Here is a 14,475-nt window from a genome sequence, read left to right as displayed (position 1 = left end):
GAAAAGTCTTATGTGAAATATCAGAGTCCTGGCACCTACCTTTCAAAAGTTATGGCCAAGGTTCAAGTTTTTGACAAACACACAGAAGGACAGACCAAAAACAATTTGCCCCCAAATCTCCGATTACGGGGACATAAAAATACTTGTGTAGGCTTTGAATGTCGACAGCAGACTTACTTTTTGTTTACATCTTGTTTAGGTACATTTATTCACTTGAATTTTTCTGCTTCTACACGTCGATAATTTTAAATTGTAAGCAAAAGTACATGCCTTTATATAAAAAAAAATCTTGGTGAGTATCAATTTAAAGCTTTATCCACATGTGGGTTTTGCTTTTGTTTTGATTTCAACTTGGATAATTGCGTGTGTACAATATTTTTTTTTTTATCTTGTAGTGCAATATACCACCAAGTTATTTCAAGCAACTCGTCAATAGTGAAAATCCCAGATATCATTTAGATACTGAATTAAAGGGAATTAAGTCAGAATGTATACAATGTGAACATTTTAAATTTTGCAGTTATATCTATGATCGACAGAGAATGCCAAATGGAATACTAGTTACTTGAAAACAATATATATAAGATCGAGGCAATTTGTAATGATGCGCATATAAAAGTAAAAATAAGTCTATGTTGAAATGAATTTTTGATAAACACGTAATTTATCTATTAAGCCATCAAAACATCTACGTGTGATATACTCAAATGTTGGAATATCAATAAATAATCAGATGAAAGTGATTCTAAAGTTTTAGAAAAGGATGTTTGTTTCCCTGGGATTTAAAATTTCTCGCTCGTATATCGAAGAGTACATGTATGGTTTAGCTATGTGTTCCATTTATAACTTTGACATTTTGAACGTAAAATTCTAGTCAGATGTCGAAATGAATAGGCCATTCTGACCTTCGTTTGATTCACCTTTGTATCTCGATCTAGCTGTCTTAGTATTTCGAAATTTGTTTAGCTGTTTAAGAATAACAAAAATGATGCATTGATAATTTAATAGGGCGTTCACATAACAGGAAAACAGTGTGCTCCATTGCCTCCTTTAATAATACAATGTAGACATAAACCTATGATATAATAAATAATTTCTTTGATTATATGAATGGACGGATATACATGTACATAAAAAAAAAAGTTCAGTATAAAATCGTGTAAAGCACATAATACATAAACGTTGATATGAAAAAAAAAATGTTCAAACAAAGAAAACAATGTTTGGAAAATAGATATTGGAGAACATGCAATGTTATAGACGGAATTTACAATTTACATTTTTTTTAAATCTCAGTGACATTCAACCGCTAAAGCTTTAATACCTTTTTATTAATGAATTTCTGAAATGGAGAACGACGCTAAATGATTCTGAAATAATGCAAACTTTAAAAAAAAAATCAAACAAATCTAACATTGTTTTCTTTCAAATATAAAATACATAAAACTATGCTTATATTGAAACAGAAAACTTTTTATCACAGCTTCGCTTGATTAGAGCCTCTTTAAAATTGATAAAAACTCAATAAAAAAAGGACACACAAAAATGTACTAGAACTGAAAACCCAGAATATAATATACAATCAAAAGTCCCCGATTTTACAAATTTTCATATTATAATAAAAATTCGTAACAGAGACTATATATACACGTACTTTAACATATGTACTTTGGAACATACCAATTTTATATATATACCTCTCATTCTACATACAACAGTGAATTAATCTTGCATTCAAAAGTGAAAGAATACCTAATTCAATAAGAAAAATATGTACAATATGACAAATCTCATTAAAAATCAGATCTTTGATCTAAAAAACCATATCAATTTCTGGAGCGGATCAAAGACGTCCGTTTTTAATGAGGTGGAAAACCCAAGTCACTCCACTGTGAAATTTATAAATTATTGTGTATATACAAGCAATTAATTATTCATCTATGTATCTAAAATAAGAATATAGCATTAATTGTTACTGTATTCCAAATGCCCCCCCTGTCACCAAACATTTCCATACATATACAGGTCTCAATTTAATGATAATCTTCCTTAAACCAAAAACCGAAACCTTCACATCAAACGTCAATAAGGAAGATGCCTTTTTGTCAGTAAAATTTAAACTTTCTAAAATATATATTAGATCTATATACATATGTAGTAAAAGTGCATTGCATACTAATCTTTGCAGGTTCATGAATAAAACATTGGAATAATGACTTTCTGTAGGAATATTTCTACACACAGAGTTGAGCTTTAAGTATATCAGATCTACACTGTTCCTGTGTAAAAGTTAATATCGTTTCATTATTAAAATTCCCTATTAAAGTTTGAAATTTCCCTCTGCAGAGTTCTTCCTAATCGTCACTTCCGTTATCCCTCGATCCCTGTCGCATACGGTGCACCAACCTTGTAATCTTTCTGTAAATTAAAATGTACATATCTTTTAACTCAAAGTAACAGTTTCAACACTTGTTTTTACACGATTTCAATTTCTTCTGATGTCACCAATATGCCATCGCCAAAAAATCATGTTTGTCGCACGAAGTGTAACTATCAAAAGTGAAAGAAACTTCAACACAGACTTAATCCAATTCTCTGTATTCAGTATTTAAGGGTTTCTTGGTGCTGTCTCTCACATACATGTAAACGTGCAATAGGTTCTAACCCCAACCTCTTTTTATATTGAACCACTCTATAAATAATGTTTATAGTCAATAACGCCTCATTATATGATATACCTGTTCAATATAGCTGCATTTCTATGTATCAACAATCATCAATCACTTTGAAATGTTATTAACATTTTAAAGAAGAATATTTATCACACTTCCAACTTTTTTCCAGAAAATTTATACGATTTACATGTAAAATTACTTAAGTACTATCGTTTAACTTCATTTTTATGGTAAATGATCATTATGAATTATCAATCCTAGCAGTTCTGAAAATTATATTCATATTCGCTGGAATAGTTTAAGAGATCAACGTATTGCCGTTCACCAAAAATAAGCACCCTTCACCTCAATACTAAGGAGTTATGACTATACCTACATGTAGATTGGGAGTCTAATGCGCTGTATGGGGCATCTGATGAAACGTGCATAGAAATATTACAAGTTAATTAGGCGTCACATGCTTTTTCATAATGAAACATGCACTATATTTTTTACTGCAGAGGTTATGATTAGAGATCATTGTCTAATCTATCACATCACCAATTATGTTTATCAATGAATGAGAAAAAAAAAATAGAATTTTAAGCAATGCATATGCACTATGGGTTATGATATACCGGTACATGTATTTTATGTCATTTGAATATGTAGTGCGGAGTATTAATTGTTTTGTTAGTTTCTATCTCAAAATGTAATAATCTGGATACAAATATACATTTGTAATTAAAAAAAAAACGGTTTAATTTTTAATTCAAAACAAAATTCCTTGACCTCCACCAAAATAATCTGCTTTGTCAGTATTGCAAAAGATGAAGGTCACGTGACAAATACGAAACTGTGGCTGGCACCGTCATGGGAAACTCACCTGAGGATAATCCTCTCGATAATCGAACATATTGGCATGACTACTTGTGACGGTACTCTTTATAAATTTCTTAGGCCTGGCACCCGGGGATAAACGTCCCTCCTGAATATCTCTGGCCGAGAGCATGGGGTTCTGTAAAAATGTACCCTACATCTTCAAGAAAAGGCTAAGGTATGACCTTACTTTGCTCACATGGAGGAACATTTATCAACTCCTAATCTCTCTTTTTTGTATTAATCTTTTATTTAAATTTTCTCTACTAAATTAGTTCAAGAGAAACTGTTAATTGATAAAAATTACAAATATTTTTCTATCTATATTACACATCATGATTAAAAATTAAAAACAATTATAATTTATAGCTTTCTAAAATTAGAAAAGAACACAATAAAAAGATCATGACTGTTTAGTATAAAACAACAAGTGTTACGTCAAGGATGATTACTGTAATACACTCTATATTGCATACTAGTTTGTAAAATATGTGATATGGAGAGTTATATACAAAAAATGTTAAACTTGATTATAACAATGAAATATTGATATGAAATCATTGGTTTTGGTATAATGTAGGTAAATAAAGAATGGGTTTAGATTTGTTGTATATGTGCAGTGGTTCGATAAATAATGTTGCACACGTTTGTCAGAAAGAAAAAAAAATTGTTTGAATAATGTGAAGAACATTCAAGCTGCAAAACTTGCAAGCAAAGATGGAAAAACTGAATGCTGCAAAGAAACTGTGAACTAGTCTTACAATGTTCTGATGAAGATAAATAGGTGTTTTTATTAGAAAAAAATTAGTTGTTTTTCAGAAATGAAACACACGAGTCAAGGTAGGAAAAACTACATGTATAAGATATATTACAGGTAGCAAGAATACAGAGATGGCTATAAATAGAATGGGGTTCTACTACACAGCTAACCTGTCGGGGGGATCTTGCCGATATATACTCATCGTCATCTTTTGAAAAGAACTAGAAACAAACATCCAATATGCATAAGTCACAACTCATTCATGTTATAGTCTATGAACTTTTCATTTCAAAACTATCGTCAGATTTCTTTATGTAAAATATTTTCAAAACTAAAAAAGCATTAAAATTTTTTTAAAAAAATCCTAAAGTCTTGTTAATAAAATTTTCTGCAGTAATATATTTACATGAATTGAGCTCCAAAAATATGTAACTTTATTCAGTTAAAGGGTAACTTCATGCAATACACGTTACATATTGTTTGGCTACTAGTGTGTGAAATGCTGCAAGAACACGCACCTTATTTGGTTCAACTTCTGACCAATCGTGTTTCCTGACATATTCCTCGGTGGCTTTCTGTTAAAATCACAGAAGTGCAACCATTTTAAATACAATTGCCCGTGTAAGATTGTTCTGCTTCACAATTCACAATAGTTTTTATATAATGGGAAACATCTTGGCATATATATACCCCCCAAAAATACTTATGTCCATAAAGGTAATTTTGATAAATTTCTTTATAACTTTCCCATTATATACTGACACCAACACAAAACATACATCATCTTGTAGAACATTAATCTATAGATAGCAATAATTTTCTCAAAGAACCTTTACTAACAATCTCCCTCCATGTTTTGTAAGATAATCTCTATTAAATTAGCTTTCAAAAATAAGGCATGAAAAATTAAAAAAAAAAATTAAAATTAAATCAAGATGCGTTGTTTTTATTCGTTTCTGAAAGCAAAATATTAAAGCAATGCTCAAGCAATTACACACCAAATACATTAAGACACAATACTAACATGTGCAGAATACACTAACAAAAACAACAAATAATTTTTTATATATGTTTTGCTGTAAAGTTGTTTGCATATTGTTTATGTAGAGTTCATAGAAAGATCGACAGAAAGAGAGAGATAGATCAAGACGAAGGCTCCGGTAAAGACGTGGGCTTCAGAACAGTTCTTACATCTTTAGTGGGGTGGTGGATGATCTCGTCCAGATTCATCTTCCTCATGGTGTACCCTTTTGGTGCCCCACCCCCAGGTCTACCCCAGAGGCTGTCCATGGTGTCATAATGCTGAAAAGAATTTATTTGAAATCACTTGTCATTTAATTACCTCATGATACAGGTACCTCATATTAGGAAATTACATAACATGAATTTTTTTTCACACACTTTCATGTTTGTCTTTTACTTTTACTTATTCAAAATTGGGAATAGAATTAATTTTTACATCGTTAGTTTGTCAGTGCAACACTGTACTGTAATGTACGTTATAACTTTTCCTACAACCACTCAAAGATAAATTGTATCGAAAAAAAAAAATTGAAAGTAGGTTATCAGGGTTCTGAAATCAAAACGTTTTATTATTGATTTTTTCTTCGAAAGCTTGACCAATTAAGTAGATAAGAATAAAAATGAGACACGCCCAATGTAAGAAGAACTTTCTTTGAGCTCAAACAAACATCCTTAATAGTCCTTACCCTCTGCCCTTCCTGATAATCCTTCATTTTACCCAGAGCATTTCTGCGGTATCTTTCCTCTGTCATATTATCCAAGAAATTATGGTACTGCCTCTGTTCTGAGATATTTCTTGGCTGGCTTCCCATTTTCTGTTTTGATTAATTTATTAATTAATTATTATTAATTAACATTAGAAAATCATCTTGTTAAACCAAAAAGGTGAGTTTTTGGTAGGTGGATTTTTTTTTACAGTGAAACTTGTGTAACTCGGATGTTGTGTATTCCAAAATCTTGCTTAATACGATGTAAACTGTAAAATCAATTGTTTAAGATATTGTCTTGTTCGGAATATTGTCTGATTCGGTCAATATCTATGGAACCAGTGGTGTCTGGATTAAACAAGTTTTACTGTATATTCATTGTATTGTAATGTTCTAAATTTTGAATTGGGAGTAAATATATAATTTATAACATGACAACTAATTGTCATGTTGTAAATTTTACATTTACTCTAAATTTTGTATATACTCCCACCTGGTAAATTCAAAATTTAGAACAATCAATCTATGATGAACTCTTTAATTTTTATAAGCCATTGATTGTTAGTGATAAACTTTGACATGGTCATCAATGTATTAAATCCACAAAAAGTTTCTGTTTTGATATTGTTGTTATTGCTTAAATAAATGATTGTTTACCTCAAACATTTAACATAAAAGCAGTATTAATATAAATATTTTTTTCCCTCCAAGTACAAGTTGAGACTTCTAAGTACTAGTAAAACAAGTGAAGAAAACGACAAAAAATGTGTTTCAGCAAAAAGAAAATAAGTGTTCTACAATCTAGTTTCATAAGTTCTTTATCTTTCTCATTAGAAAGTCCACATTAGTACGACCCTTAATAGTAAATATTTCATAACTGGTCAAAACTGCCAGAAAAGGGTTGAAAGCAACATTTCAAAGCATAAGTGGAATCACATCTATTTTAAATCTCCTTAGTGAGTGAAGAGAAATGTGATTTGGAAGAGTACAGAAAAGAGACCTCAGCACTTACTACCCATTATACAAGCGTTTCGAGAGACATACATGCATGTCTCTGAAGAGAGAAGTAATGGAAAATGTCCTCACACTAGAAAGTGCAGATCAAGAGAGATGTTCACAAAATTGTCAGTTATGAATTACATTGAAATTCAATTATATCATTTTTGAAAATTATTTTTCTACGGATTTTTTCCGTTTTTCTGATCATGACAAGGAGCTCACGGCCGGTGTAACCGGTCTACAGGGGATGCTTACTCCTACATGGGACGTAATCCCACCTCTGATGTTTTGAGAGGTCTGTGTTTGTTCTGCTCCAAATTTGTATTGTTTCAGTGGACTTTTGAGCTTAATTACTGTTCGTTATCTTCATATTTCATCTGAAAATTTTTTCAATATCCCCTCATTCTTTATATGTTTCGCATATAGTTTATTGTCCTTCCAAGGGAAAATAAAAATTGTTTAAAAAGCAAGAGTTTCTGCTACAGAATGCAGGATATTAAGTAATATCTAGAGTTCACTAAACTGTTAGTCATAATTGCATAGCACTATATATCATTTTGAAAATGATTTTTTTTTAAAAAAAATGCCCCAACCCCCCTTCCTCACTTATAGCACACATGTATTAGTGTCCAGCCAAAGAAAACTATTAAGTTGTTTCAAAGACAGGAGTTTCTGCTATAGAGTGCAAGGTAAGTGTTACCTAGAAGGAAAACCACACTCTTATAGTATACCTGCAGGGACACATCAGAATTGCCCAGGTGATGATTTTGCAAGGCCCCAGTTATGGGGTCCCTTCTGGGTTTACCAGTTAATTTATCATCAATAATAACTGCCAATTCACCATGCTGTAATATAATATCATATTTTCTGTTACTTTTGATTTTGGTTCCTAATTACCTGTAATGACACGTCAGAGTTACCAAGATGGTGGTTCTCTAACATTCCGGTGACTTTGTTACGTCTTGGTTTGCCTACAACTTTATCATCAATTAAAACAGCCAATTCTCCGATCTGTAAGAGATATATACATTAAAAAATTAAAAAGTCGTCATGTCTTGTTTTACTATTTCCTTTTGTTGATGAAATAAGTGACCTTTTTCTCCTGGTTGGATCTGTCTTGGTTTTCTAAGAAATTATGTGATTAGTCATCGCAAAGCAACAATATTAAAGACAGTATCGCAAGTCAGATATAAACTACAGCAATTTCAAACTTATCATCAGATTAACTTGAACTCTTACCGGCTTTCTTTTTTCCTCCATTTCCATTTTCTTCTTGTATTGCTGGTTCTCCATCTGTTGACCTAAAATACAGAGAGAAAAAAATGATAATAAAATGACTGATAATCTTTTCTCGCACCGATTTCCTTCTTGGCAACCCTTCACCTTCATAACCGGCGAATTTGGCAACAGTTATTTGCGCAACCAAAGTCAGAGCCACCGGATATGCAAGATGTAATGGACAACACTCTTAAATAAAAGGACTTTCGAATTGTAAGTGAATATTGCACTTTCAAAAAGAAAACATTAAAAAAAACAAAACAAACAACAACAACAGAGCAGAAAAATCTACACGATAGTTAATTAACACAATACCTAAATGTAAGTATCTTTTCTTTACCTAATTCTGCATAGTAGATTTTGGCTTTGATTGCATTCTGTCTTCTCTCGTAATCAGAGAGCTGAAAAGGAAAAAAAAAGCCAGAAATTATTTTTCATTTACAATCTCTCCAGATAAAAAAACAATATTTCAATGTTTTCTTGATTTCATACTCTATGCAATTCACCATACCATAAAAATCTATATATTTACTTGATATACACAGAATATAACGAGCAATACTCCATTGTTATTTAAATGCAAAATGCTACAAATTTTCTGTAAATGAAAATAAAGAACTCCTTGCTAATGCTACTAGTATTCAAAATGCACCATCCAATTACCCATGCAATATAATACAATACGTCACATGCATGAGCATCTAGATACATAGCAACTGTTTCTATCAGATTTGTTAATCGACTGTATAAGACAGTACAAACAGCATCACAGGCCCATGCAATAATGTGAAAGATATTTAAACTTAACAAGAAACTGAAAACTTTCTAGCCGTTGCAGCAATTAGTATGGAATAGTTGTCGAAGGAATTTGCAGCAACTTCAGACTTTAGCCACGTAATCGCGTGAAACCTAGAAAAAGCGTGTTGTAATTTTTTTTCGGTGGAAAATATCTTAATACTTAATCTGAGCCAGGCATTATTCACTGTAAGAAAATGCAAAAAACTGCAGGATGTAAAATTTTCTTAAATCGGACGATCAATTGAAAATAACACACAACTCTGTCATGTACAAGCCCACACTCCTTACTCTACATCTGAGTATCTGGACAATTTTGACGAATATTAGTTTTCATACATGATCAGTTTTGCTCTACCAAGAACTCAGAATTTTTTCGACCCGGTATAAGTAAAATTCGTATATTTGGTGGTGATCTCATTGCCATTATAATAATGCATACATTTCTACTAGTCTACTGAGTATATATAATTTTCAACAAAGCAATGTCCTTGAACCCGAACTCTAGACCAAAAGACCAAGGGTTAATATTAATCGAGGGTTTTTTTTTTCAATATCGTATTTTATTTAACATATCTGCTAAATGTTTAGGGGTAAAAAAGATTTTTTTAAGATTTGATACCTTTACAATTTAGATTACAATCAAATTAGCTCCACTTTCGGGCCTAACGCTCTGGACCCAGGGACTATATTTTTCATAGTTTAAAGAGCTCATTATTTATTGCAAAGATGAACAGAATATAGCCATGTTAAAATACAGCCTCAACTACAGTATATAATCGTTAAACATATTGTACACTTTGAGATTTTATTAATGGCTATAATATATACTTTAGCACTGATAATTTAATTTACTATGAAATGTACTTTGGTACTTCGTTGTTCAAAGAAACTTTGATTTACCAGAGGTAAACCAGTAAATTTTGATTTATTATAGCAATTGCTATGAGACTTCGTTGAATCATATATAGATATTCTTTTTTATTTTTATTTAGGATCGAGAGACAAATGTGAGACGGAAACGGATAGCAATAGGGGTCCTTAATTTGTGGTAGTAGCCTAGGAAACAGACAACAAAAACAGCAACTCCACAAAACACGTCTGAGAGGAAGTGAAAGGAAAAGATCAGGAAATAGGTAACAATATAATCATTCATGTGAACACGAGAAAACATAATTATAACACAACATTTAAAGTCATTCATTTTCACGAAATTTATAGAGTTCACAGAGTGCAAAGAGGAAGTTCAAAGCATACATGTAATTTACTAGATAGTAAATGACGAAGTCGTTGTTATTTTTTTTTCCAAACTAGAAACATCATTAGTTTGTCAAGATGATAGCATAGTAAATATTAAAAATAGCACAAAAGATAATTATCTTGCAGTTTTTAAATAAATGTACGATATGGTGTCACTAATTGATGAAGACCTTGAGAATGACACCCTTGGTGCATTGTATGCCCAGCGGTATACTTACGTTGTTATGCAGATAATGTCGCTGCAAAAAGCATGTGATTTAAGGTTGTTTAAATCGTTTTCTTAAAACGCATAACTTCATAGGTGCAAGCAATTTAGTAGAAGCAAAGTAACACTGAATAAACATTTTCCCCACTGTAACAAACAAAATCTGGTAAAACTACCTATCATTCCCAAAAAATTCAATTACAATATCCCACAAAACTTCCAATAAAATGTTCAATTTTAAGAGTCAGTGAAAGTGCGACAAAATGGAATAAAAGCTGTATTTATTATACATACATCTGAGTGGCCGTGTAATACTGTGCTGATTTTCCCACTGTAATCCTTAACTGGTGCCCCTCCCCCGGATCTTCCGAAAGGATGATAGATAGGATGTAGCTCCATGTTTGGCTTTTTGGGTTTTCCAATTCTGCCAAGATTGTCATACTCTTCAAACGGATTGGTAGCACTACGATTTGTTTCGGGGGCTGTAAGAGGAGATAGATTCAAGGTTACCAATAATCTCAAAAGAAATAAAACCAAGAAAAACACATTCTCCACAATTTTTTTTTTACATAATTTTGTAAAAATATCGTATCATTCATAGATTTCATTTATCATATCCAAGTCTGGTAAAATACATTAAATAAACAAAATAAAGATCGAAATTTGAAGAACAAGATGATTCACTAATATTGTTTCAGAGTAAATTTTCCGAGCAAAAATGTTGGTTTAAAAATAAGCAAGTGAGTAACACAGCATTTTGGTTAGGTCAATGTATCCTCATTCAATATTAAGTTATCAAACAAAAGTGATTGGATTCCGAAATTTTATAAGGTAGGGAAAGAATTATATACAACATGCAAAGCATAAAAAAAGAAAAGAAAAAAAAAAAAGAAAAAACACTAAAATATAAGTGACAAGGATAATTTAAAATCAAAATATAAGCATTGTATTTATATCAATTAAGTGATTTTTAAAAATTGTATATATGTTTATAAACTGAAAAGAAGCTGTGATCAAATAAGGCATATTAAAACATCATGAATAAAACAAAACATTGGTTTCGATATACATGTTAACAAAATATTATTGAAATTATCTAAATTCTTATGACCACTTTGAAATAATGTTTTTCGTCGATTTTGAGTTTCTTAAAATTTTATATGATGTATTTTTTTTTTCAATTAATAATATGTACTAACTACTAAAGCCGGTTACATGCATGTAATTTCTATGTTTAAAAAAAAAGACTTAGGGATACAAGTAAGACTTTTAAATTTAATTTCGTTCTCATAAGAGTACATACAGACTGAGGTAAAAATTTTGTATCAGAATTCTGTTTTTAATATTTTTCACACACCACCACAACAGATGAATATATAAAAGTTGGGAGTAACTGTTTGGATATTAAACTTTCTTTCCAATGATTACAAAAATCCATTCATTGCCTTAGACTATATTTTTGAATTACAATGGTCTTGTTTCCCTTTTGAAGTTGCTTGTTTTGAAAAGCCTGTATCAAAATTATGAATGTCAAACTAGAAACACCACTTGTAAGAAGCATTATTATTATTTGACAATCATACATCTCACTACCTCTATAGCTATCTGTTTAAAATAAAAAGAAAAAAATCAAAATAGTTCTTAAAGAAAGGAGTAAAACAAAATTATACTTTAATAATATTTTTTTTTTATTGTAAAAACTTTTTGATATACTTCTCATGTTTTCTTTAATTTACTGGTTTGGAAATTGTCAAATTGACACGTATTCTTTGTTGTTTAAAGAAAGGGGTAAAACAAAATTATACTCTACTGATTATCTTTTTTTTTATTTTCAAAACTTTCTGATATGTACATCTCATGTTTTCTTTAATTTACTGGTTTGGAAATTGACAAATTGTCAGGTATTCCTTTTTTTCATAACCCCCTTTCCCTGTCATTTCAAAAATGATATTTTTATGTTCAGAAATTTATAAGTGGAATTCTCTGATTTTAGGAAATGGTTATTATACATGTATTTGCTGTGAAGGTGGTGTTTATGGCAAAACAATATTAACCTGTGCGGGGATTACCTCCTCTTTCATAGGAATCGCTGTATCCATTCTGAAAAATACAAAATATAAAATTACAAATCACTTCTGGACAGAAAAACAACTCAAAAAATTATTTCAAATAAAAAATAATGAACGATATGGTATTTTATAACTATGTTTTTTGTTTATATTAAATATTTTTGAATTAAAAATTATATTAACAAGTATGATGAAAGAGTAGGAAAAAACATACAATATCACGTCAAAATAAGCGTAAATCATCAAAATTCATCTCAAAACAGATCAAGAATGGGATAAGATAATTTCAAAGGAAATATTGGCAAATGTAAATGCAAATAGAGATAGACGGGTGTCTTTATTTACAAAGACTTTATACAAGTCATGTAATTGCATATATTTTAATCTTAAAAAAATTAAATATTTATTAAGATTTGTATACTTTTTTCCCAACCAGAACATAAGTAAAAAGTTAGATTTTAACTCAAGGATTATGAAATAAAAGGACACTTCTCAAAAAGGTTAAAGGAAGCCCAATATAATTTTGTTTTAATAAAAACTGAAAAATGGTTTTCAATATACACATATTAAGTTTCAGTCTCAGTTCACACGCTACCTTTTTCCTCCTGAAGGATTTTCTGATGTTTATCAGATATCCGTCAGAATTTCTAAGGGGGTTCCCAGTTCCTTTTCCCCAAGGATCAAAGTCATCAAACTGTTAAATCAGAGAGGGTTAGGCAAGAAAGACAGAAAAGAAAGTCACAGAGTTAAACAGAATCAGGAAAGTGAAGGTAGAATTAAAGGAAAGAATCAAAGAAGTGAAAGAAAGAGAGAGAGAGACTTTTCACCAGTAATGTAGACATATCCCACAGATAGTAAGATATATATATATAATGTATACATGTATTGTCTATTATTAATTACCTGTCTTCTCTCCTGGAAGGAATCTACAAACAGACAAAATCAGAATTGTCAGTAATTATTTATTGAAATTTTACATTACTCAATTAAAGGTATATTTTTTTTCGTTTATACTGAAGAAATTTTATCATTATGCATTTATCGCCGAAGTATGGCTGAAATATTGCCGACTCGGCGTTAAACAATAACAATCAATCAATCGTTATGCATTTTCAATCAAATTACCGTAAAATGGCAAGATAAGGTAAGGCCCATTTGACAAGAAGGACAAAGATAAACTTATGATGGTTTGTTTCATAAACCATAAATGATGTTCAACATGAGCAAAAACTTAGACTCATTTTGAAACAGGCTTAAATTACAGTTGATGCTTAAAAAGAATTTCATTGTTCTGAGAAACAACACAAAAGGGACCAAAAAGGATCTTTGACTTACTTTGTTTTTTAAATTTGAAATTGCATAAAATCTTTTGATTTTAAATAATAGATAATATAATTATTTATAGTTTAAGTTACAATTCCATTGTTGAGTACACCATACCTCTAGCCTGAACTTTCATAAGTTCAACCGTGTCCAGAGTATTATAAATTTTCCTTTTCAATCGCAAGTGATTTCCTGCATTACGGGAAGGAAAATAAGGAAGAAAGACGATAGAATTAGTGCAAGAAAGTGAATTGAGAAGAAAAAGCAATGCACAGTTGATGATGTTGAAAATGCTAGCAATGATAAGATGAAGATGATTGATAAAACTAGCAGAGTTAACATACATAAACTAAAATAATGGTTTTATATTGTAATTGTAACATAACACAAAGGAAATGTAATGTACAGTCAAACTTCGTTATCTCGAACTTGATGGGACCGAGATAAAACTTCGAGATATCCGAGAATTCGAGATATTGAGGGTAAAATACTTAAAAGAATAGATAAGTAGTTGGGACTTCCA

At 30.7% G+C, this 14,475-nt stretch overlaps 1 protein-coding gene across 1 annotated transcript in view; it reads right to left on the bottom strand.

The window, feature by feature from the left end:
• Positions 1-986: 986 nt before the first annotated feature.
• The window catches only part of LOC133183998 (uncharacterized), a 33,678-nt gene continuing 20,189 nt past the window's right edge, over positions 987-14,475 (bottom strand). The window contains exons 14-28 of the mRNA XM_061318875.1: positions 14,070-14,144; positions 13,533-13,555; positions 13,225-13,323; positions 12,615-12,660; positions 10,855-11,042; positions 10,574-10,594; positions 8,641-8,701; positions 8,262-8,323; positions 7,754-7,867; positions 6,003-6,131; positions 5,485-5,595; positions 4,812-4,868; positions 4,464-4,514; positions 3,541-3,672; positions 987-2,418 (exon numbers count right to left, since the gene is read on the bottom strand). Coding sequence (XP_061174859.1) covers positions 2,371-2,418; positions 3,541-3,672; positions 4,464-4,514; positions 4,812-4,868; positions 5,485-5,595; positions 6,003-6,131; positions 7,754-7,867; positions 8,262-8,323; positions 8,641-8,701; positions 10,574-10,594; positions 10,855-11,042; positions 12,615-12,660; positions 13,225-13,323; positions 13,533-13,555; positions 14,070-14,144 — 1,217 coding nt within the window. The 3' untranslated portion in view covers positions 987-2,370. The remainder of the gene's footprint in view (positions 2,419-3,540; positions 3,673-4,463; positions 4,515-4,811; positions 4,869-5,484; positions 5,596-6,002; positions 6,132-7,753; positions 7,868-8,261; positions 8,324-8,640; positions 8,702-10,573; positions 10,595-10,854; positions 11,043-12,614; positions 12,661-13,224; positions 13,324-13,532; positions 13,556-14,069; positions 14,145-14,475) is intronic.

This window comes from Saccostrea echinata, unplaced genomic scaffold (assembly GCF_033153115.1).
Source record: "Saccostrea echinata isolate AGI-Se365-2 ecotype Australia unplaced genomic scaffold, CSIRO_AGI_Sech_v1 ptg000001l, whole genome shotgun sequence".
NCBI lineage: Eukaryota > Metazoa > Mollusca > Bivalvia > Ostreida > Ostreidae > Saccostrea > Saccostrea echinata.
This window is presented reverse-complemented; position numbering and strand designations above follow the sequence as displayed.